This window comes from Adiantum capillus-veneris, chromosome 6 (assembly GCF_014529385.1).
Source record: "Adiantum capillus-veneris isolate H3 chromosome 6, ASM1452938v2, whole genome shotgun sequence".
NCBI classification, from domain to species: Eukaryota; Viridiplantae; Streptophyta; class Polypodiopsida; order Polypodiales; family Pteridaceae; genus Adiantum; species Adiantum capillus-veneris.
The window spans coordinates 125,226,456-125,251,616 of NC_140936.1; the positions used below are offsets into that span (position 1 = coordinate 125,226,456).

Genomic DNA, 25,161 nt, shown 5'->3' on the forward strand with positions numbered 1-25,161 from the left:
CTCCGTGGTCTTCATCTCCAAAACATTGAAGGCCACTGTTGACGCCAAGCTTAACCGGATTGTTCCTAGGGCCTTTTGATCAAGGACAATCCATGCTTCATCTGCCATCGTTGTGGGCTTCTTTGCAAGACCGCCTAGTGGCAAATAGAGGTCCTTCTAGTAGAGATAGTCTTCAATCTACATCTTCCAATGTTGGTAGTTTTTTTCCGTTGAACTTCTCAATCTTGAGCTTCCCTTCCTCTGCCATAACTCCCACTCAATTCAAGGAATCCTTTCCTTGAGATAATTTAGCTACGAGCAAACCTTGCTCTGATACCAGTTGTTAGGAAATTAGACATAGCTAAATAGATAATTGAGTAGATTACTTAATGAAGAGAGATAGATTTACATACACGAGATTATAGAGTAGAGAGAGAGAGAGAGAGAGTACACACGATATACGTGGTTCACCCAATGTGGGCTACGTCCACGGGAAAGCATCCACTCAATGGCTTTAGTACTCCAAAACAAGAAGTAGTTTACAAAGGGATTATAGCCTTAATGGAGCTCCCGCCTTGCTTCACTCTCACCACCTCACACTCACCTTGTTGCATCAACTTCACACTATGAAATTTGTGTAGAAATGGCCTCCTTTTATAGGCCAAAAGGGCTGCCCTCTCTCATGAGAAACAACCATGTGTAGCCGCCCTTGTGTAGATAAGTCCAAATCGGACCCTCCAATCCGCCCATGTGTGGCCGTCCTTGAGAAGACAAGTCCGCTTTTGAATTCGGCCACCGGCCATTGAATTCGGCCACCAGCACCAGCCATTGACTTCCAAACACCGGCCAGCGGCCATTGACTACCGGCCACCGGCCAACCGACGGTTGTTTTCCGACCACTTTCCGACCGTCGTCCAGCCATAATATTCCGGCAAAAAGGAATATCCTGGCGAGGGGGAAAAAAATTCTTGCCGTGAAAATTTTGGTTTCCGGCGAGTGATTTTCCTTCACACACGATGGCTTCTCCTCATAATGGGGGCCTTACAAATGTGCGCTTTTACCACAGAAAATTACAAGGGTAAATCAGGCTCCATACTTAACATAGAATACATCTTTTTCTCCTCATGATTTATTGTTTTTCTTGTTATTCTTCACTTTCTCTATTTAGTATTTGAGATTGTTGTACATTAAATATCAAGCTCTGAACCAACTTGCCCCTAGCTAGTGGGCTACAATCTACATGCACAAGACAACTGGCCATGGGCACAGTTGTGCTTATTTCTTTGCACACAAAAAAGCTCTAATAGGGTCACCAAATTAGTAGGATCACTTGTTGGATTTTGTACATCATCACTAGTCATTGGATCCACACTACCATCTGTGTTGTTTACTTTTGCATCATCTGCTACCACTTCCTCCTTGGCATCCTCTTCTACCACTTCCTCCTTGGTATTCTAGGTCCTGTCCGTGTTCTTTTCATTGCCTTCCTTTCATCTTTCTGCCTCCTTCCCCTTCCTGGCTTGTGCCCGAAAACCACAAACAACTACCAAGTCATCAATGATAGAAGACAACCATAAATAGAACCAAATCAAAACAATGAGCTACCAATTAGTAGTAAAACATAAGAAGAGAAACCAAAAACACCATTGATAGAAAAACGTAGCCATAAACCACCAAAGGGGAAACCAGAATACTATCAAAAGCTACTAGTCAGTACCAAAAGAATTATAAATACACCCAAAAGAAGAATAAAGTACCTAAACATAACCAAAACTACCAAATCAACCATGTTAGATCCATGCCATAAACTACCAAAGCATTACCAAACACTACCAAAAGCTTTCAGTAAGGGTTTAGTGGTACTAGCAACACTACCAAAACTACCATTGCCTCCAAAACTACCAAGACTAGCAAAACTACCAAATGTCTAAAAACAACATGATAGAAGAACCAAAACAAGAAAGTAGAGCCAAAAAGACCCAAAAGATACCAGTATGAACAAAATCTACCAAAACAGCATAGAAAAAATAAAAAAATCTACATGAAGCTACCAATCTACCTAAATGCAACTACCATACAGAAGCAAGAGGACCAAACACTTACAGAACTACCAAAGCACGATTTACAAATACTAAAGAAATACCAAGATCTTTAACAAATATGAATTACTATCAATAAATTTTAAATTCTGCCAGAATCTGCCAATTCTAAAAAAAATTATTTGAAGTACCCAAAACTATCATAAACCACCAAATGTAATAGAACTACCAAGGCAGCATCAAATAGAAGTTATTGACAATACCAAAAGATGCCAAAAATACCAAGATCACTTTTTCAAGGAATTTATGTCAAGAATTACTTGTTGTAGATCAACCCCCTTCTCAAGCTCCTTCATGTTCAGTTTTTCCAAGTCGATGAAGCATGCATGCACTAGCTCCCAGATCAGTCTCCACCTCTTCGATTTCTTGATCATTGCAAGGGTTTTCCTACCTTAGTTTTGCAATACTTCACTTCATAGTGCTCTATGTCATATTTTATCTTCATCACAATAGCATTGTTCTCCCAACAAAGTTTCCTTGTTCTACTACAGAGATTCTCTCATCTCTTTTAGCCTATCGAATGCAGTTGCACATGTCAAAGGTACTCTCTCAACAATACTTTCGAGGTATGTAACATAGTCAGGTATCCACACATGATGTTGTGGGGGGTATACCTCTATACATATATTATTACCACTTTGCATAATGCAATGCTTCTTAATAGACGACGGGTGGCCTCTGTGGGAGGCATTGTTTTCCCTTTGTCAAGTTTTGACCTTCCGCTCCAACCCTCTTGGGTGGCTGGCACACATACTAAGTACAATCTCTCCAAACTTTTCCCATGAGACCTTATGCAGTGCAGGGTCCTTTGTTGCTGCATGGCATTTCTTGAAAGCAAAGAAATGTACAAGCTTTGAAGTGATCCCCACACAAGATGGAGGGGCTTGGTCTACCTTGTGGAATAGGAACCTTCAATCTTCAACAAAACTTGGTTGAACATGTTTCAAGTATATTTTGAATTCTTCTAGTAGTGTTGCTTGAAAATAGTCATCCACTCGTCATCAGGGAGGTCTTCTTCCATAAGATCCTTTGAGAGCACACCTTCCATGCTTAGACCATACTCCTCATGAAGCTCTTTGACTAACTAGAAACACTTGGTCTGGAGAGGGTATTCCTTCCTTGTGGTTTTTCCTACAACGTGGAAACCCAAAGCTCATTAGACATGCCCCCATTCTACCAAACCAAATACCTAAGCATGCTTCATATATGCCTTTATTTTGGGGACATTTTAATAATGTAAAACTCAACACATAGATTCTGAACTTCTCTTTATCACATAGATGACCTTGCCAATGCAAATTTTGGTATTGTACAATACCAAATTTGGTACTTTGAAGTGCCTCGTCTTATATATTAACCTCCACTACCCTACAAAGATTGAAATTTGTGTTCGCCTCATAGTACATATACTTGCATGCATGCAATGAAAAAAAAATGCAGAGCTCTCAATATACCAGACATACATGTAATGGGAATGGCCTATGAACTTTGAGAATAACGAAATTAAGAGAATTAAGGTTAGCATTTTTGTAAGATCATTTTTAGAACATAGAGGGTGAACTTAATTGATGGTAGCAACTTAAACATAGTACTTAATAGATTGGCATGAGCAATACTTTTGCAAGAGAGAGAGTATTAGAGAACATGACAATAGTTGAGGACCAGATTTACTTGGAGCCGATCCCCCCTCCAAAAGGCGTTTGTATTATAGATTCTCCCTTCAAGAGAGACTTTGTTACAATACAATCTTTGTGTTCCTTGTGACCTTGGTGATGCTATAAAGATGTAAAGCTTCATGCATCTCGAGCTTAACATAAACTCTGCAAAAAAAATTAACTATCCCAAGCCTCAATCCTAAGACCTCAAACACCTTCGAAGGTGGAGAGAGCTAACGGGAAATGAGAGTAGGGAAGAGGAAGAAGAAACATTCCATACGGGAAAGAAATAGTTCCTCACTTATCATCACTTTTCTTGCTTAGCATAGCATAATAGCATAGTAATGAAGATGAACAAGATGGAAAGCTTAAGCATTGAGGAATGGGTCTTGGTTGGATTTGCATTCCATAGCCAAGAGTGTTGGTGTAAGCTATCCACTTCTTAACAAGCTTGGAGAAGGAGATGGAGCTCTTGAACTTTGAACTCCACACAATGAGAGAATATGTGTGTGTATGTGTGGGAGAGTATACCCCCCTCTCATGCTTGGTCCACACCTACCTCTCTCTCTCTCACTCTCACTCTCTCTCTTGTATTATTTTATTATTTCATTTGGACATGTGTCCTCTTTTTCCTCTTTGAGAGAAAGAACTTAAATATTTATTTTTATGTATCTAAATTCTCATTGGACCCCTTTAAAACCTAACCAATTGCATTCAAACACATTGCAAGGTCCACATGTGGAGGATCATTTGAATGTGTGTCTTTTGTGCTTATTAAGTCATTTGGTTGATTGGAATACTTCAAGGACTTAATCAATCAAGCAAGCATGTGTCTTTTATGCTTCTTAAGTTTTTTTTTTTGAATTGAATACTTCAAGCCTTAGTCAATCAAGCATGGATGTTCATGCCTCTTGAGAATTTATCTTTGAATTTATCATTTCAAAAACCTTAGTCATTTTAAGCATAAAAATCACCTAAGCTTTGGTCAAGGTTCCCACAACCACTTTAAGCATCTTAGCACCTCATGCTTTGGTACGATTCCTATCTTGAGGTTAGCCCTAGCTTGCATAAGGCGAAAGGACTTTTTAACACTAACGTTTGGAGGTCTTTTAAGCTCCATTAGATGCATGTTGCTCTTTGATAGACTACCTCCATTTGGACCCCTTTTGAGATGTAACCATCTCTCCTCTTGGTCCCTTGATGAGGTAAATCTAGAAGCATTTATTGCACATTACTCTTTGTTAGACCGTCTCCTTTTGGACCTCTATTGAGATGCAAACATTTCTCCTTTTGGTCCCTTGTTGAGAGAGGTCTAGAAGCACATATATATATGTATATATATATATACACTAACTCTTGTTCCCCTTTTATCTTACCATATTACGTGATCGGTTTGATATGAGAAGATCATTTGGTAAAGTTAGATATTATATTTTATGACAGTACCTCTCTCTTGAAATCATAGTCGTCCTCGACTATGAGGTAGAGAAGATAATGCCTAGTCATCAGTCTGTAAGGTCCCCAACCCGCCTATACCGAGATCGGGATGGGATCCTTGACAGGTATCTAGGTCTGATAAAAATCGGAGTCTCTGAACAGGAAAAATCCAAGGAATAGACCTTTGTCATTGACAATGGCTTGGGTCTATAGCCTTAGAAGAAGACCTAGTCCTGTCTCGCAGCGGAAACGGAACAACCTTTTAACAGTCCAATAACTATTTCGGTCCTATATCTTCCACAAATTGGACTAAGGTATCCTCAACCAACGCTTTTTTCCCCCTAACATATGTGAGGGCACAGCCGCTGGTAGATTCCTCTTCTAATTCAAGAAGTTTTCTAAATGTTTTAGTGCGCAGGGATGGATAGTTACCTGACGAATCAGGTCCACCCGTCCATGATTGACAACCTTAGTCAATCCCCACTTACCACCCCGCACTCACACAAGATTCATTTATCTTATTATCACATTGTTTTAACATATAAAATAATGGTTTCTTTTAACTTTCCATCACAATAATTCCTTGAAGACAGCATTGAAAGCATTCTTTCAAAAAACAAACATCTTTAAACTTAAGACAGGGTACTGTCAATCAAAACATTATCCATAATAACCATGACCAGTACTCTTCTTGTCTCAAGACCACCTAAGGGTGAAAAACGGCACCCATTCCTTATTCAAATCCGAAGTGGATAAAACCCCCACCCAAGGTTCCGGGTGCCCATACACCAAACCAGTTGCCCATACAACCGAGCGGCTCCCCTAGGATAAAAAAAAGGTATCCTAACTTATGTAGAAACATCAAGACATGACACGGAGTAGAAACTCATCGTTCATGGGGGTAACCGACTTAACTATGGCTAGAAAGCCAATCATTATCATCAATTTATATCAAGGAGTCGGAGGTGTCTTGAGACAAGCTGTCTTAAGGATGATCAAACATATCTTTCCTAATTCAACCAGTTTTAACCCAAACAATTCTTTCCTACATTATAAACAAATGCACGTTGGAAGTTACCTTCCGTTTTCAGCTAGTTTATCCTTCCTAACCTTACGTATGCAATGCTTAACTTATAAAAGAACTTAAACTAATTAAAGACTTAATTGAATAAGGAACACCCACCTGGGATTGATTATCCATCTGCTGCTGCGCTGGCGCCTGAAGACTCTCCTCCGTAGGCCTACTACTAGGCCCAGCTTCGTCATCGTGCGACGCTCTAGTTTGTTTTGGAGCTACTTTCTCATCATCAGATGTAGGATTTGCTCGGGTTATTTTTGGTGCCATAACTTCTTATCCTTATAAAAAGCACGTCTAATCATTAGGTAAATAATTCAAAATCTAGACTTAACCTTTGTATTCTACCGTAACCCATCCAAGGTTAAATTTATAGTCTTAATTGATAAATTCTTGACCTAGTAATTTCTTATTTGTCCATATAAGCATGATAACTTCTTCCACCGCTTCCCTAAGGGTTTTCTAAGATCTCCTAAATTTCTTATAATTTTCTATATCTTTTTCCTAATTTTCCTATCAACTTTTAAGCTAATAATCTACTTATTTTGGGCTCAATATTTATCGTATTTAATTTCTCTTGAATATTTCATTTCCTCAACTTGATATCATAGGTTTACACTTACTATAATTTTCCTAAAAACTTTTGACCACAAAGTCTATTTATTTTAATTAATCATTCGCTAAAAATAGGACTTTTGGTCAATTATAATTTTCTAACCTCACCAATTAACTATGGTATAATTACCACAAGTATATAAGAATATTTTTGACCTCTCGTAATTATATTATTATTTTATAACTTAATTATATAATTTCCATCTTCAATTTTCAACTTAAATTAGGATAATTTGACTTAGAGAAATATCTATACTAATTTTCTATCCTTGGCATAATTATCACGGCCTCTTTACCTGATAATATAGCTCTGATAAGTAGGATGTAATCATATAGCATGATTTACTAATTTCCCTCTTTAGTTTTTAGCTAAAAATCGTGTAATTTGACTTAGATAAATATCTATACTACTTTTCTAACCTTGACATAATTATCACAGCCTCTTTACCCTATAATATAGCTCTAAACAATAGCATGTAATCATATAGAATGATTTACTAATTTCCCTCTTTAAATTTTAGCTAAAAATGGTGTAAATTGACGTAGATAAATATCTTTACTACTTTTCTAACCTTGGCATAATTATCCCGGCCTTTTTACACTATAATATAGCTCTGATAAATATCATGTAATTATAGAACATGATTTACTAATTTTTCCCTTTAATTTATCCCTAGAAACAACGTAAGTTCACTAAGATAATTAGTTAAACTAATTATCTAAGATCAGCATAATTATCACGGGTTTCATAAACTCTAATTAACCTCTAATAAATAACTCAATTCAATTTGAATCTATTTTCTAATTTCCCCTATTTAATTTGTCTAAAAATCAGAGTTTTTCTACTAACATAATTATCTAGATTGATTATCTGATCTTCCCCTAATTATCACGGGTTCCTTAATACATAATTAACCCTTGATAAATATATCACAGCATTTGAATCAAAGTTACTAATTTCCCCTATTTAAATTACTCAAAAAACAGAGTAATTTGGCTAATTTAATTAGCTAGATTAACTCTCTGAGCTTCTCCTAATTATCACAGGTTCTTGAACACCTAATTAACCACTGATAAATACATCACAACAATTGAAATCAATTTACTAATTTCCCCCATTTAAATTTCTCAAAAAACAGAGTATTTCTGCTAAAAAAATTAGCTAGATTAATTTTCTGAGCTTCTCCTAATTATCACGGGTTCTTAAACACTTAATTAACCACTTATAGTTATATCATAACATTTGAATTTCATTTACTAATTTCCCCTATTTAAATTGTTCAAAAAACAGAGTAATTATGCCTAATTAATTAGCTAGATTGATTATCTGAGCTTCTCCTAATTATCACGGATTTCTTAACACCCAATTAACCACTAATAAATATATCATAGCAGCTCAAGGCACATGAAGCAGCTCAAGGCATGATTGGGGAGCTATTTGTGTTGAGGACCACTTTACCTCTTTATCATGGCCGGGAAAGTTTGGCTCAAGAAGAGGAGTTTTTGCTAACAGGAATTATTCCAAAGGAGATTCAGAAGTCTAAGAAGTATGGTTTTGTGCGTAGAGCATACAGGTACAAATTGATTGGTGATGTCTTATACATGAAAGGGGTTGATCTCGTGTTGAGACGTGTACCTTGGCAAGAGGAGCTTTATAGAGTGTTGGAAGAGAATCATGAAGGCGCATGTGGTGGCCATTTTTCTCTAAAGATCACTTTGCATAAGATTTTGCAAGAGGGGTATGTATGGCCTAGTTTGCACAAGGATGTTCACCATTGGTGTAGGTCTTGCAATAGGTGTCAAGCATTTGGGAAGAGAGTGTTGAAGCCAGAGCTACGAAAAACCATTATGGCGTTTGATGTGTTTGAAAAGTGGGGGATTGATGCAATAGGCCCGTTACCTATCACAAGCAGGGGAAAAAGCTATATTTTGATGGCAGTGGACTATCTCTCTAGATGGGCAGAGGCTATAGCAGTAAAATAGATCACTGCAAAGGATGTGGCAAAATTTGTGTATGATGAAATATGTTGCAAGTTTGGTGTGCCATTAGAGCTACTTTCAGATAAGGGGCCAGGATTTAGAGCTAAACTACTAGACTTCTTATGCGCAAAGTTGAAGATTAGGCACCAGCATACCACTCCTTATTACCCACAGTGTAATGGCTTAAATGAAAGATTCAATGGTGAGTTGGTACAGATTCTTTCAAAAGTGACAGAGCACCAAAGAAAGAATTGGGATTTGGAATTGCCTAGTGCATTATGGGCTTACCGTACTTCGGTGAAGACAGGTACATGGTTTACTCCATTTCATTTGGTATATGGAAAGGAAGCACTATTGCATGTGGAAGTAGAGTTTCCTGCAGTAAAGATGCTAGAGAAGCTACTTGGGCCGTCTAGTAATGCATTCAAAGAGAGGCTCTTACAGTTACAAGAGGTTCAGTTGGATAGGATGAGCGCATTGGAGCATTATGGGCAGATGCAGGATAAGGCTTTGGCAAAGATAAATGAAAAGGTCAAAAGTAAGGGTATCAAGAAGCATGACTTAGTTTTGCGTTACAACAGTAATCTGGACAACACCTTCCAAAATAAGTTTCAGATTAAGTGGGAAGGCCCTTTCAAGGTAGTGGAGTGTTTTCCAAATGGTACATATCAGTTGGCTAACCTGGATGGGATTCTACATAAGTCAAGGGTTAATGGATTGCGTCTTAAATTATATCATGCCAGGTTAATGATGGTGGAGCAAGATGAGCTGTCTGTGGAGCAAGCAATGTTGGTAAAGGATGAGGAGACCTGTGATGCGGCGAGTCTCATATCTCTCTTTGCTGCTGCTGATCATGAATGATCTAGCAGGCTAGGGGATGGTCAAATTATGTCAGGAGTTTTTTTGAGCAAGGGATTGCGCATATGTACATACACATGCATGGTGCATCAAATAAAGAATTGCCCATTTTCCAGAGCCAGGTGGTTATGTGGGTCCCACATGTGTACAGGTAGGACAGGGTGTACATAGTGCATCGATTTTCACTATTACCAGTACCAGTGTGTTTTTTCTACAATAATAAGGAGTTGGTAGCGCGTAAAACTTCTCGAGGAAGCTATCCGCGGGCCGACGACATGAGATAAGCAGGTGCGTCAGATGGCATCTAGTGGCGTCAGGAGGTCGAACAGGGTCAATACTTGCACGTGGAGAAGTACGGACACAACGTGGGTGTTTTCTTGTGATAATTACGCAGAAAGGTCATCCTGAGGACCATCTTTTGGGGCCACTTCACGTAGTGGCGGGATGCATTATTGAAAAAAGCTGAGTGCCAGGTGTGCGGATGATGCAAAAAGGTGACAACTATGCACTGCGAGGTCAGTTTTTGGCCTGTTCGGGGTCCATTTGAGGTCAACTAAAAGGCCAAGGGTGCCCAAGTAATAAATCTAAGTGTGGGAACTGAAAAAACAGGGAGAAGATGAGAAAAAACGTGGAGAAGAGAGGAGGAACAGTCGCAGGTGTGTTTTTGGGGTTTTTGGAGCCTGTTTTGGCCGTAAACTGCTCATCCGAGGTCGGATTTGAGCACTTTGACATTGTAGACTGGGGTTTTGGGACATTCCGGACGCGATGGCGCTGTCCATTTTGACAAATTTCTCACTCTTTTTCTGCTATTTTTGCTGTGTAAGTTTCTCCTATGATCGAAGATTCTGCTCGAGTTTGTGATTGTATCTGGCTTTTTTTACCCATATTGTGTGAGCTATTTGCCCTATTGGTGTTGGCCCAAGCTCAATTGTATCTAAACATCAGAAATTCTCCTCTTTTGAGCTGAGTTTTTTGGGTGTGTGTGTGTGTGTGTGTTTGTGTGTGTGTGTGTGTGTTTGTGTGTGTGTGTGTGTGTGTTTGTATGGAGTGGGCAAGTAGATAGTCTCTCTCCTCTCACTCCAGAGGTGTGTTCCCTGTCTCGGCCAGCTGTGTTGTGTGAGCCGAGTGGTGCCCCTAGTGTGTGTGTGTGTATCTTCCCAAGAGTGTGTGTCGGGTCGTTATAGAGGCGTTCTGTGTGTTTCCATCCCGCTCACAACATTGGCACCACAAACATGATCCTAAGCATGCATACTTCTTAAATTTTGTGCACAATAAAACAAAGAGAATGAGTCTCATAAGACAAAAACATTTTTCATTTAAAATGCATTTTCATTTGCTTACTCTAGTGTAGCATTATAAGCATTGACAAGGTTCATATTATCCTTAAGCTAGGTTCCTTGCATCCTTCTAACATCTTTAAAAGGATAATTATTAAACTTAACAAGATATCATTGGATAATATTACTGTTTCTTTTTACTTTGTCTTCGTGTCAAAGAATTGATTTGGGCTGCAACACCTCTTCTTTATCTTTGATCTCTAGCGGGTCCTCCATTAGTGGCTCTTTTTGTGGCTCTCCTTTGTAAGGCTTGAGTAGGTTCACATGGTTAACATTGTGAATGAGCCAATGGTTCGGAAACTTTAATTGATAAGCCATCTCATTGATTGGCTTAAGAATTTAAAAAGGACCATAGTATCTTTTTGCTAGTTTATCATAATACTCTTGGTGGCCCGTAAGAATCTTACCCGTCATATGCTTTAGATGAGCCTTGAGAAACTTTAGCAAGACCCAATCATTTTTCTTAAAGGCTAAGGCTCTTTTGTGCTTATTAGAAGCAACCCTTTCTGCCTTTACTATAAGATGGATATAACCCTTTTTACTCTTTGAAAAATATTCTTGTAAGTCTCGGCTATATTCATCAGCATAGTAGGGTGCTTTTGGATCTTAACCTCAAAAGGTGCTTTCCCCATTTCACTTCCATTTGTGGATGATAGGCCAAAAGAGAAATTTAATCTACTTCCTAGATTTTCAAAGAGACCCTTCTAGAAATTACTAGTCATTCTATGCATGATGTTGGCAAGCCATGATACTTGAAAATTTGAGATCTAGAGAGTGTTACCTTTTGATGTGCCTTAATAGTCTTTATGATAGGAATATAGTGTGTTTTCTTGCTAAGACTTTTGACTGAAACAATCCAATTTGCTTCCCTCGATCAAATTTCAATTTTTGGTACACCATGCATTTTGAAACATACTCTTGTATGTTTACTTTTCATGGTAGGCCAACAAAAATACATTTCTACTCCTTGAAGAGTAGATTATGGAATCCTTCTTTGATCCATATAAGAAGAATCATAGGATTCAAACATGACTTTCTTATTGTATCAATGAATAAAACATAGCCTATTGCCGTTTGGAAGATAACCATCCTTCAAGGTGAATGGGTCTTTGTTTCTTCCCTAATGTAAAGGCTATAATTACCTACTTAAAGTCTTGGTCAGTAGCATACTCATCTATCATAAAAGATAGATTATTGTGAGTTGCTATAGACACCACATTTACCCTTGGTCATTGGGAAAGTGCATTGACCACTTGACTGTGCTTGCCAGCAATGTGAGCTATATGTAATTTAAATTGAAAAAGATTATTTGCCCACCTCATTTGTTTGACGAAAAGCTTGGTTCACGTCATGAAGTTCTTGAGGCTTTGTGATCCATTTGTAGGATGAATGGAGCCCCCAAGAGATAGTTCTTCCATGTTTCTAAGGCATGTAGAATAGTTAAAAGCTCTTTTGCATATATGCCCAAGACCCGTTCATCGGCATTGAGCCTTTGACTCTCATATGTGGCACGCCCTTCTTGAAGCAAGACTACTCCAAGGCAATCACCACAAGCATCACATTGGACCCCAAATGGCTTTGAGAGATCCAGAAGCATGAGGACTGGTTGAGAGATAAGCTTCTCTTTGAGCTTGTCATAAGCATTTTGTTCTTTAGCAGTCCATGAGCACTTAACGTTCTTCTTTATTAAGTCATGCAATGGTCCTGCTATTTGAGAGAATTTTTCTATGAAGCATCTATAGTATGCACACATACCAATAAAGCTTCTTAACTCATGTAGATTCCTTAGATTAGACCATGGTTTTATTATCTCCAACTTTGATGGATTCATATATATACCATCTTGATAGATAATGTGACCTAAATATTGAATCTCTTGTAGGAAAAATTCACTTTTCTTTTGATTAATGAAAAGAATATTCTCTCTCACAACTTGAAATATTACCTGGATGTGTCGCTTGTACTCCTCCAGAGAATTTGAGTGGCCTAAAGATTTGTGTCCATCGTAAGTTTAAATGCAACTGGAGCATTTGTCAGTGATCGTATTTGGTGCTCTAAAGTTGACACAGGTGAGATGTGTCATCTTTCTTTTGCACTAAAAGTACTCGTGAACAGAATAGAGAGGAGCTAGGCCTCGCCATCCCTTTTTCACCAATTCATGCAATTTCCTCATGATCTCCTTTTGTTGAGCTTGTGAAACTTAATAAGGAGGTTTATTAGGAGGTGAGCTTACTAGTAGAAGCTCTATTGCATGGTCTCATCATCCCCTCGCTTTGGAGGTAGCTCACTAGGGATGTCATCATTGAAAACATCTTGGAATCCATTTAGGAAACTAGACAACTTTAATTCCCCTTTATTCTCTTTATTACTACTTGTGAAAACATTAGAGTCATTTACAAATTCTCTAACAAAAATCATATACACAAAAATAGAGCTTTTCATTGACTTAACAAAAGCAAGCATGTTTACTAGGGATATGGTGTTCCTCGACTCATTAGCATCTATATACATGCTCTTTTCCCTTTAGGTGAAATAGATTCTCCTTTCAGGGAACTTCATGTTGGCAGCCACGGGGTTGAACCATGGTGCCCCTAGGATAACATCCTCATGTTGGAGAGGAGAGATGAAAAGAAGTATTCGAGGCTTGCTATCCCTTGAAAGCTGTTTCAACAGGTACAGTATCTCCCATCTCAAAAGTTTGAATGCCCAACTTGGTGGCCAACTCCGTTTTGATATGAAGTTGTGAGTAGAGTCAGGGTCAAATAAGATGAATGCATCATGCTCCCTTACTTTTCCCCAAGCATAGGAGAGAAATGAACCTTTGCAATGAGTATCCTCTTTTGGAGCTTCAACCATGGAAGCTCTAGGAGTGTCATTGAGTACATGTCTTTTGGGGCAAGAACGATAACTATGTCCTTGCTCCCCACACTTAAAGCATTTATGGTCTTTACGAAAGGCCTCAAATTATTTAGGAGAGAGGCTATTTTTACCTTTGTAAACTCGTTTCTCCTTGGACTTGTTGTTGTTGGTGTTTGTGTTTCCTTGGGAAGAGTTTTGCGCATTGCTCTTCCCTTTAGATTCATTTCGATCCTTGTTTTCCATGGGCTTGAAATTTCTTCCGGCCCCTTGTTGGAAATCGATCCTTGAAGCAACCATAGTTTGGTGGATGACTTTGGTGATAGTGCTAGGCCGTTGTACTTGACATACTCGGCCATTTCTTCAGGTAATACCACACAAAATTGTTGATTTTGTTTGATGAAGTCTATCCTTTGAAAGACTGTAGCTTTGAGATGTAAATCCCAAAACTTGTTTACACATTTGTGGATAGACTTGTTGAAGAGTAGCTTCAAACTTTGCCATTTGGTAAGCACTTTGTCCTTTGCATCGCTTGCAAGGAATTGCTTCATGATGGAAACTCGTAGAATTTTCGATGTCTTTGGGGCCTCGTTGTTGCATGAAGGCTAGCCCACCATTGACGAGTAGATTTCTGGGAGTGGCATAACTTTGAGGACTCCGTGAAGCCCTTGTCTCCAAAGGTCTCATCAAATAGTTGGATGAAGGCCAATACTTTGTGGAATCAAAGGTGCCGTCATAGGTGAGAAAAGAGATTCTCTTTCCACCCCCTTTGAATTTCTTAAGCTTTTGGACCTTTGCCATGCGGGGTAGGTTTTGTAATGTCCTCTCCTCTTGTATTCTCTAGGAGAAAAACTATTTCTTTCGTCAGAAGAGGAGGAAGGTGAAGAAGAAGGAGAAGAGGGTGACCTCTTTCTTGGCTTTTTCTTCCTTTGTTTCCTCTCTTCCCTTTTGGAATGACGAGGAGAAGGACTGTGGGTTGACCATTTCCTCTTGGGAGGAATTGGCGATAGTCTAGACCTCCATCTTCATGGAGCCACATCTTTAGAGGAAATTAGGGATTCACTTCTTTCTCGTTCTTTGGATTCCTCCTCTCTTATGGGAGAGAGTCTTCTTTTGGGAGTCTCCTCAAGAGATGTCAGAACAAGGGTCCTACGAGGCAAGGCCCAACCTAGGGGGTCAGGGACCTAGGCCAAGGACCTGGACTGGACCAGTGTGGACTGGGATCCGCTTAGGGAAAGATCTAGGAGCTAGGCCTATATAAAGGGTGGTAGGGAGGAGGATCCTACGTCTCAGTCCCCTAGGTCTTACATTGGTATCAGAGCAAGGTGGAGAGGAGGAAGGAGGGTGGAGCCATGGCGGGGAGAAAGCATGGTTTTCTTCTCTCTCTCTCTCTCTCTCTCTCTCTCTCTCTCTCTCTCTCTCTCTCTCTCTCTCTCTCCGTCATTCATGGAGAATCGTCCTCTCTTGCTAGCTATGGAGGGAGTGGCTCTCATGTTTGGAGGCTTTTGGCATGTCTTGCATGCGGAGGAGCAAGGGAGCCGTGGGCACTGCCCCTTGCACATCTGTTAGCAGTTGGACACACCCAACGGAGAATGATTGCTTGGCACGATATTATTTTCTGTAATTATTCTTCAATTGAGAAAACCCGTCATTTTACCTTCGAAAATAGTGGGGCTTGCAGAAGCTTCCAGATTGTATCCCATTTTTGACATCTAGATTGAGTAGATGGTTTGAGATTGTAAGGTATTTATACCACTTTTGACCTTAATGAAGAAAAACCCTTTGTCATTTAAAAAAAAAATGTTCTGTCTCTGTGAGTGAGCGTACTCTGTGTACGAGAGAGAGTAAGAGTTTCATCTTGACACTAAGCACACATCGGTGGTCGGAATTGAGTGCAGAGAAGTGCAGCATGTTTCCCTCGACGAGAGCTACGCGCCAATACCTACATTGCGGGTGTACGGTCTGGCTTTGTGAACTATGTGGTGATTCAATGAGCATACGTTGTTTGTTTTTGCATTTCAGCATATCCATGCGTACGCATTGAGTAGAGCTAGACATTAGGCACTTTAGTTTTTGGAAACGACGATCTACAAATTTTGACCAGATATCCTACATGATTTTGCACCAGCTGTTTAGGGTTGGGATTTTGGCTCATGGACCTTAGGGAGAGCGACCTATTGGTGTTAATAGGGTTTCCTTCAAGTTCTGTGGCGTTTCGAGAACGTTTGATGGGTTTTTGGCTCTTGAAAGCATTGTAGGAAATCTCCTCTTATGCACTCCTAAAGGCTATAGCTTAGACATTGGGTAGATACCTCTGTAGAAAGTAGTTGAGAGTCGGTCGAGTGTAGGTTGACACCCTATGCTTGCTTCCACATGCTTGCGGGTCGAGCTTCTTCCTTAGCTGACAAATCTTGTTAGGTGAGTTCTCACTGTGATGACGTCGGTCGTGGCATATCCGCCAACATTGACGTCGCTGCCGGGGATGAAAACCCTAGGTAGGTGACCGAGACTAGTCCTTGAGGATAGGGATTCTCTGGCTTGCCAGAGTCTCGTTTTACATTTAGATAGGATCAGAGGGTGAAGGACTCTCTAGGTATTACGAGGATTCTAGGAAGCAAGTGTCTGGCCTAGATCCTTCGACTTAGGTAGACTTAGGTAGTTTTAGGTATTAGTTGAGTTGGGGTGTAGAGAGTAGGAGGTGGAGTGGTAGAGGCGGTGAAAGGAGAGCTTGAGAGTCCTAAGAGGCTAGGAAGCAACCGAGACACCAATATCACCATCTCACATGATGAGTAGGAGTAGGGTAAGTAGGACATCGTGATTTATGATCTGGAGCACTTCATGCATGCTATATTCGTTGTTAAGTGCATCATAAGGTTGTAAAAGACGGAAAAGAGTGTTTAGAAGCAGAAGAGAAGTTCAAAAGTTTCTCTGATTGTTTTTGAGAGAGCTGCAGAGCATCAGGAGCACTTTTGTCAAAAAATAAATAAATTTTAAGTCAGGAGACATCCTACATGTAGTACGTCTACAAGGTGTTCTGGTGGAAATTTTGAAATTCTGAGTTGACCAGTGTGTTTAGAAGGTAGGTTTTACCTTATTTTCACCTGGAAAGTGGAAGTTTGACCATATCTTGACAGGATAAGGCCAGATAGAAGGAAAATTGCTAGACAACCTACCCAAATTGTGCCAAGGCATTATTTTAAGACCAAAACCATAGGATGGCTGCATGAGCATGATCTACATGATTTATTGAGCGCCTGAGAAAGGTTTCATCTCAATTGGGTGAGAAAATTGGGTTTTAAGCTTACTTTAGTATCTTTGATTGAAAAGGGCTAGGATAGCTAAAATTCGGGTCTTTTGAAATCCAAATTAAAATCTAAGCATAGCACTGGGCTGCTCACATCAAGGGGAAATTGTGGCTCAAGTTTGGGGTCAAACAGACCATATAGACATCCTACGCGTAGGATGTGTTCTGTGTGATTTGGCACTCCAAACCCAGCTTTGAGCATACCAAAGTGATAAGCACCTTAAGAGGAGTCTATGCTTTGAAAGAGAATACCTGCTGATTCTAGAACACGCACATGGAGGTATAAGTGGAGGCCATTTTTAAGGTGAGACGACAAAAATTGTCTTAACTGTAGGAATATGGTGGCCTACATTGCATATGGATGCTGAGGAGTTTGTAAAGCGTTGTGACGCATGTCAGCGCACCAAGGTGCCGATAAAGAGAGATGAGATGCCACTACGGCCAATGATGGGAGCAAGGGCATTTGCAAAATGGGGCATTGATTTTGTGGGGCCTATTTTACCCCCTGCATATCACACCCATAGCCAATATATCATTGTGGCTATGGACTATCTCACAAAATGGGCGGAAGCCAAGGCAACACAAAAAGCAGACGCAAGAACCACTACACATTTTTTGTATGAGAATGTCTTTGTACGATACGGATTACCAATAGAAATTGTCAGTGATCGAGGAACACATTTTCTTAATGAAGTCATTGAATATCTTCTAGAGGAATTCTTGGTCATACATAGAAAATCTGCTCCATATCATCCACAGGCAAATGGACAAGCTGAGGCCACAAATAAGACACTATGCACTGTTCTAACTAGAATTGTATCACAGTCAAGGACAGACTGGGATCAGCAGTTACACTCAACACTATGGGCATATAGGGTAGCTTACAAAACATCAATCGGAACAACACCGTACAACATGGTGTTTGGTCTAAACGCTATATTACCCATAGATTTTTTAATTCCAACTCTACGAGTAGCGAAACGCTTGGAATGGACAGGGCATGAGCTCTCTTCAAGAATAGATGATCTTGAAAATCTAGATGAACTTTGATTGAGAGTTGTAGCTTCAATTTATGCTAAAAAGAGAAGACAAAAAGAGTTTTTTGACAAGCATGTGCGCACAAAAGAGTTCAAAACAGGTCATTATGTACTTATTTATACTTTGAAGCAACATGCCAAGAAACTTAAAAAGCGAGGGATGGGACCCTTTGTGATTAGTGACTTATCACAAAGTGGAGCTGCCAAACTTGCTACATTAGTAGGAGAAGAAATGCCAAATTTGATTAGTGGGTGTCGATTAAAAGAATATCATTTACCACTAACACAGGATATGCTTCAACAAATCCATCAAGAAAAACAACGGATGAAGGAGAAACAGAGGGTATAGAAGAAGCCTAAGCAGAAGCAAAAGAACGCATTGCAAAACGAAGGCTTCTACGACAACAACAACAATGTGGATCATCGTTGCGAATAAATGCTATTCGACTAACGAATTTTGATGAAGACACAGTGGAGCCAATAATTGCAGTCAAAGTGGGTAGCAATCAAGTTGAATCGACGGCATTGCTTAATTCTGGAGCTCAAGAAAATCTGATCTCTTACAGATTATACAAACAGCTCAAGCCCAAAGATCAACTACATCCTTCTCCACAAGTGCTGGAAAGTAGTACATCACATTCGCTGAAAACATTGGGCTGGACTATATTGCATGTACAAATACATCAATATATTTACCCACACAAGTTTTACGTGGTTGAGAATGAAAGCACACAACAGCCCATGTTGTTGGGACAACCTTGGTAAAAAGAGTATAATGTGCAGATAGATTGGAATGCGGATGCAGTCAAAATTCAGCATGCACAAGAACAACAGGTGGTAGCCTTTGCTCAGCAACCCCGGAAGAACCAGATGGCAGAAACACAATCACTGGATAAAGAACCAAAAAGATGGGTGCCACTAAAGAACAACATGATACTCATGGAAAATAAACAGGGAACTGCCAACCATGTCCAATACCAACATACAACAACACAGATCACAGTGAAAAGATCAAGGTTAGCAACACGCGAAAAACAAGTATGGGTGCGAAAGGATAGAGGTGACATGGCAGACAAACCACAATACAACAGAAGAAATCAACAGAAGCACACAGTTCAACAAAAAAACAAGGGAATAAAAAAGATATGGGTACGAAAGAAAATGCTCAGTAACAACTTACATGCGGCTCGCATTTGGATCCCGAAACCAAAGCAACGGGAACTCCCTTCAGTACAAGCAACATCGGCATGCAGACACACACTACATATGAAACCGGCAAACCGATCTAGGTGGGTGCCAATCAGCATCACAACAATGACAACCATGGAAGTAGCAATAAACCTACAAAACCCTCCAAAACAAAGCTACCAATGGAAAAAAAAAAGAGACAAAGACTATGACCAATTCCGCCACCACAATTCTCTCCAAGGAGACAACCATGGCCATATTGACAGTAGTGGCAAACCAAGCGACTTTTTCAAGAAAGACGATAAAACAAAGAGCGGTAGAATTACAACTTTTACTTGCAAAGAAAATCCGCCAACCAAATCAACAACAAAGAGGAAACCTCAACGTCGAATGCCAATAAGCATTTTGCTTATTCCCTCCTCTTGCACAGCATTGATTTTTCCATGCATTGATCGAGTATACAACATATAGGGACACATTACACGGCCGAGCATTAGCACAATTTTTAACCCATGCATGGCACATACACCGATGTGATACCTTGTCGTCCGGGAGGACTCCAGCTAGGAGGGGGGGAGGCATTCTCAAATGCGGACGCAATGGTAAAAAGAGCAAAAAAGGCCATGTTTTTCGACCATTTTAGAGGGTTGTCGTTTGATTGCGAAATTTTCTGGACTAACCCAAGTACATATGCCCTTATACAACATGAATCTACAAGTATATGCCCTTATACAGCATGAATCTACAAGTATATGGGGCCAAACGCCAAATCAAGCCCCTAGGTGTGTGTATATAGGTAAAAATAGCCAAATACATATGCCCTTATATAGCATGAATCTACAAGTATATGGGGCCAAACGCCAAATCAAGCCCCTAGGTGTGTGTATATAGGTAAAAATAGCCATTTTTCAGGCAAAATATTGGTAAACGAAGAAATCCGGACATAAAAATTGCATGTGAGTGTATATAGTGTTTTCGGTGATGTTTTTGAGTTATTTTGATTTTTGGGGATTTTTTGGGTTTAATTTGCTATTTTCTTTTTAATTTTACTAATTATCGACAAAAAACTTCAAAAATACAAAAAGCAGGCAAAATACGGTCGTAATAAAAAACAAAAAATATGGGGATAATCAATGGCTATAGGACAACCTATGGTACAATGGGGGTACAATTATGTGAATGGAGCGGAAAGCGTGTTTTTGCCAGATTTTGACCGAAACGTCAAATTTCTCGGAAATTGGGCAAATGGAGTCCAAATCAAGAATTTTTCGAGCCTAAACCGCATCTCGCAAGAAGTTGGGAGCACATGTCAAATTTCATGGAAAGTGGTTCGGGGACCCCCATTATAAGATTTTTTCACTTCATTTAAGCTCATTTCTACTATTGCCTTCTTGAGAGAGAGCTCTTGCCACCTAGAGAGAACTGGACTTCCAACAGCTTCTACGACGCGGACGACCACCTGACAGGCTCCAGACATGAGAGGTAGGCTCACCAACTTGAGCTTTTCGCATATGTTTGATGTTTTGTCGTGAAAACTAGCGTAGGGTTCACACGAGAAGCGAGCAGGAGAGACCTACAGGTAGAAGTGGCCACCTAACGGCTAACCCAAAAGCAATGAGGCTTCATCGGCGGCTTACCCTAGCATAGGAGACCACTTTTGAATGCACAAAGGTCGCGGAAAATCATTGGAAAAAACCCTAACTTCTAGAGCCCTGCAAGAGGCCACCAAATGGTAAATCGGTGGAAAGGTGCCCAAATGCTACCAAAACTCATGGGTAGGAGCATCTCGACATGCTCGACAAGGCTATATATCCCACATGGCCATAAGGCGACCCGAAGCGGCACTAAGCTTCAGACACACAAAGCGTCAACTAGCTCTCACGGCCAAACCGCATGTCCGTTTGTCACCAAACTTCACGAGCGGCTTTCCTAGACCATCAACAACCAAGTCCTATGGTGGTAGACCACCACAAGTCATAGACGACATGTAAACGCAACCACGAGTGCTTCCAGAATGACAAATTGCCAAACAGAGCTCCGGTGAAGCCAAAGTCGACAAAAACCATATGGCAAGGATCCCCAAGGAACCATGAGGCTATGGAGACTAACATCAAGAAATTTCACCGCCGAAAAGCACTCCAAGAGTCAAAAAACGGCTCAGAGGCTCTGAAAGCCACACAGGGAGTTTCTATCTATTTATTTGACTTTTTTGTTGAAATAGGGCTTAAAAGGGACTCAAGGGGGCTCATAGCACTTCTTATATAAATTTCATCAAGAGACATCCTACGCGTAGGATGTCTCAAGGCCATATCTGGGAGCCAAACTCAACATCTCATATCACACATAGTTTCTACATAGCCTGTATATGCTAGCCACCAAGTTTCATCACATTTGGACAAAAGTTGACCTCATATGCATCAGAAAATGAAAAGTCAGAGCATAGAGGCAATAGTGGGTCATAGACCTACCAAAACTAGTCCAAATCACATGAAAGTTGCACAATATACTCATGAGCACATTGCCAACCTAACTCTGGGGTCAGATGTGAAATTTGATGAAATAGACATCTTACGCGTAGGATGTCTAAATGACTAGTTTGACCCCCAGATGGTATTTTTGAGTTCTAGATCTCTTTATAACACCTTCACAAGCTCATGTATCAAATTTCAAGCCATTCTCATCATCTTTGGCCCCCAACACCTCCAAGATGCACTTTTTGAGCCTAAAAACACTACAAATGCTCTTAACAAACACCAATACTTATCCAAAGCAAAATCTAAGAGCAGGTCCATGTTCCACATGGTAAGGGCTACCCCCAGAACCAACTTCAAGTCATTTTGATAAAATAAACATCCTACGCGTAGGATGTCTCCAGTGTCATTTTCACCTACTGTGCAGGATCTGACTTCATGGAAGCCATTAACATGGTCTAAGAAGCCTGTATATCAACTTTCAACTGCTTTGAATATCATTTTCCACCTGTTGAGGACATCCTTCCCAATTTGTGAGCCAAAAGCCTAAATCTGCCCAAAATTGCACCTTTTGATGCCCAAACCCAATTCCAATGACATAGCCATGTTGCACAGGTCAAGGGCCACCAGCCTACCAAGTTTCACCAAAAACAGACAAGGTAGACATCCTACACGTAGGATGTCTACATGATAATTTTTTAGCCAGAAAGCTACTGTGAGCAAATGCAGAGTTTCCCTAGTTCCTTTTAAGTTTTATTTTTAATTTTCAAGTCATTTGGGTTAGAACTCAGTGTATCAGCTAATATGGAAAAAACGCTAACTTTGGACTACTAAGTGCAACAGGATCCATGGCAGCCGCAAAATCACCTCCAAAGAAGAAGAGGATGACTATAAAAACTACTTAGAAGAAGTAGAGCCTTTTGTGATCCCAGAAGGAACCCTGAAGGCCACAAGCACATGGATTCAAGACAATCTGCTAGAGTCCAATGATGTGAGAATCTACCAAGGAGTATTCAAAGATCCTGAAGGAAATGCAGTGGAGCTACCCATGATACCACGAGAGCTCAATGAATTTTTCAAGAGCAAGATGGGGGATTATTTGGAAAAGCTGGACCTCCACAACTACTTTGAAGCTTTGCCAGCAGGAATTGATATAAAAAGAGTGTGGGAATTTGTAACCACAATCAAAGAAGATGGAGTGGCCCAAGTCACTCATCTGCAAGGCAAGCCTGATACAATGGTTTTCATCACAGAGAGGGTGGTGGCAACTGCACTTGACATCTCAAACAAAGGAGACTCTGTGACAAAAAGGCAAGATGAAGTCAAGTTCTACTCGGAAAAGAAGAATAACTACACATTTGAAGATATTGCAAACTCGAAGGTGGCTATCATGAGCCAACTCTATAATCAATACTTCCACATGTGTACAAAGCGGCCACAAAAATACAGAATGCCACCTGGAGCCATTGCAACCACTTTCACCTGGGCAATGCAGAAGAGCAAACCACAAGAGATAAATTACGACGCTTACATCCACGACAATCTGGTGAAGATGGGGAACAAAAATCCCACCTATATTGTACTTGGTGAGCTGATAACAAAAGTTTTCTGTGGAGCAGTGCATGCCAAAGTAAACTGGCCTCTACCTCCCTCACAAAATGATTGGTTAAAGCTGAAAGAAAACAAAGAAGAAGAACCTCCCAAAGCACCCAAGGTAGCCACACGTTTGAAGCGTCGGTTAGAGACCGTGCTAGAAGAGCCGCCAGAGTCAAAGAAGGGAAAGAAAGAAAGTCTAAAAGTGCCAACCAAGGAAACCAAGTCACAGAAAGCGGCGTGGCTAGAAAGACTGATGGAAAGCTTCAAAGCTGAGAGAGCACTAAAAGGAGATCTAAGCGAGTTGTGGAAGCCATCCCTTGAAGCCATGTCGGGATCATCTCGAAGGGTTCACCGGGATCGATTGGAAGATTATATCAAAAACTTTGAGATCTTAGATGCTACAACGAGAATATCCCGAATATCCTATTTACAGAAGAAGAAGTGGACGAAGTGAGACGGCAACTGCTAGAAGAGCAGGAAGGCCAAGAAAGAGAGAGAAAAACCAAGGCGGACCGGGATTTCGTACCGGTACTCTCGAGAAGAGGCATCTACTGTAGCTTTTGAGTTGGCAAGCACAAAACCCAAGGAATCTCTGCAGACCCTTCGGTTAGTAGAGTTGAAGGAGATGGCCACCGATACAGTGGACCTACAGCCACCAACCAATGATTGGGATGTAATAATGAAAAAGCTAACCGGGCTCAGAGCAAGATCAATGGCCACTGAGAGTGAGATTGATACTCTCAAAACAAATGAACTTCATATCAAGGCTGAAGTGGATTTACTGCAAAAACAAGGCCAAGAAAACATAGAGAAACAAACAAATATGCAAGCCAGTCTGGACGTGGAATTACAAAGATGCCAGGAGATGGAATGACAGAATCAGGTAGCAGAACACAAACTTCAAAGAGCAGAGGAAGAATACCATGCGGAAAAAGAGAGGGACGATCTGACTCTACAAATTGCTGATGAGTCCAAAGAGGTGGAAACCTTGAGGAATGCCAAGGAAAACGCCAAGATAGAGCATGAGGCAAGCCAGGATGAAGTGATCGAGCTGAAAGATCAGATGAAAGTGAAAGATCAGACCAATCAAAGGCTAAGGGCATCTCCGGCCAGAGTCAGAGCTGCTAGCTCGACTAGCACAACTTCAGAGAATGATCTGTATGAAGAACAAATGAAGGAACTCCAAAAGGAGTTGACACTCGAGAAAAGTCAAAGGCTGATGCTGGCCGAGGGATCTCTTGTAATGCAAAACCACCTGGAAGAAGAGAACAAAGCCATGCAAAATGAGCTAGAAGCAGTGAAAATGAAGATGGACGAGGAATTTAAGAGATGGCAAGCAGAAAGCAAAGACATCAAGAGGAAGCTCGAGGAGGCGGAAAAAATCAATGCAGATCTGAGCGACCTCCTAGTGAACATGGGAGATCAAGCGGAAGAGGCAAAAAGTCATTCCAAAAACAGATAGATGAGTTGAAAGGCCAACAACAAACTGAAGAGCAAAAGTTTACCACCGGGTCAGCAGCAATGGAAAGAATTGACATAGAAAATGTGTCAGATCCAGTGGACACCACCATGCAAGAGGACATCCTTGTGGGGCCATCATTAGAACCCCAAGATCTGACACAAGAAGAAGAAGAAAAGCTACAAAAGGCAATAGAAGCGGCGATAAAAGACACA

General features: G+C 40.4%; 1 protein-coding gene across 1 annotated transcript in view; it reads left to right on the forward strand.

Moving 5' to 3' along the window:
• The window catches only part of LOC147456224 (uncharacterized), a 49,846-nt gene extending 24,897 nt beyond the window's left edge, over positions 1-24,949 (forward strand). Inside the window, exon 3 of the mRNA XM_086513829.1 lies at positions 24,636-24,949. Coding sequence (XP_086369955.1) covers positions 24,636-24,949 — 314 coding nt within the window. The remainder of the gene's footprint in view (positions 1-24,635) is intronic.
• Positions 24,950-25,161: the final 212 nt, after the last annotated feature.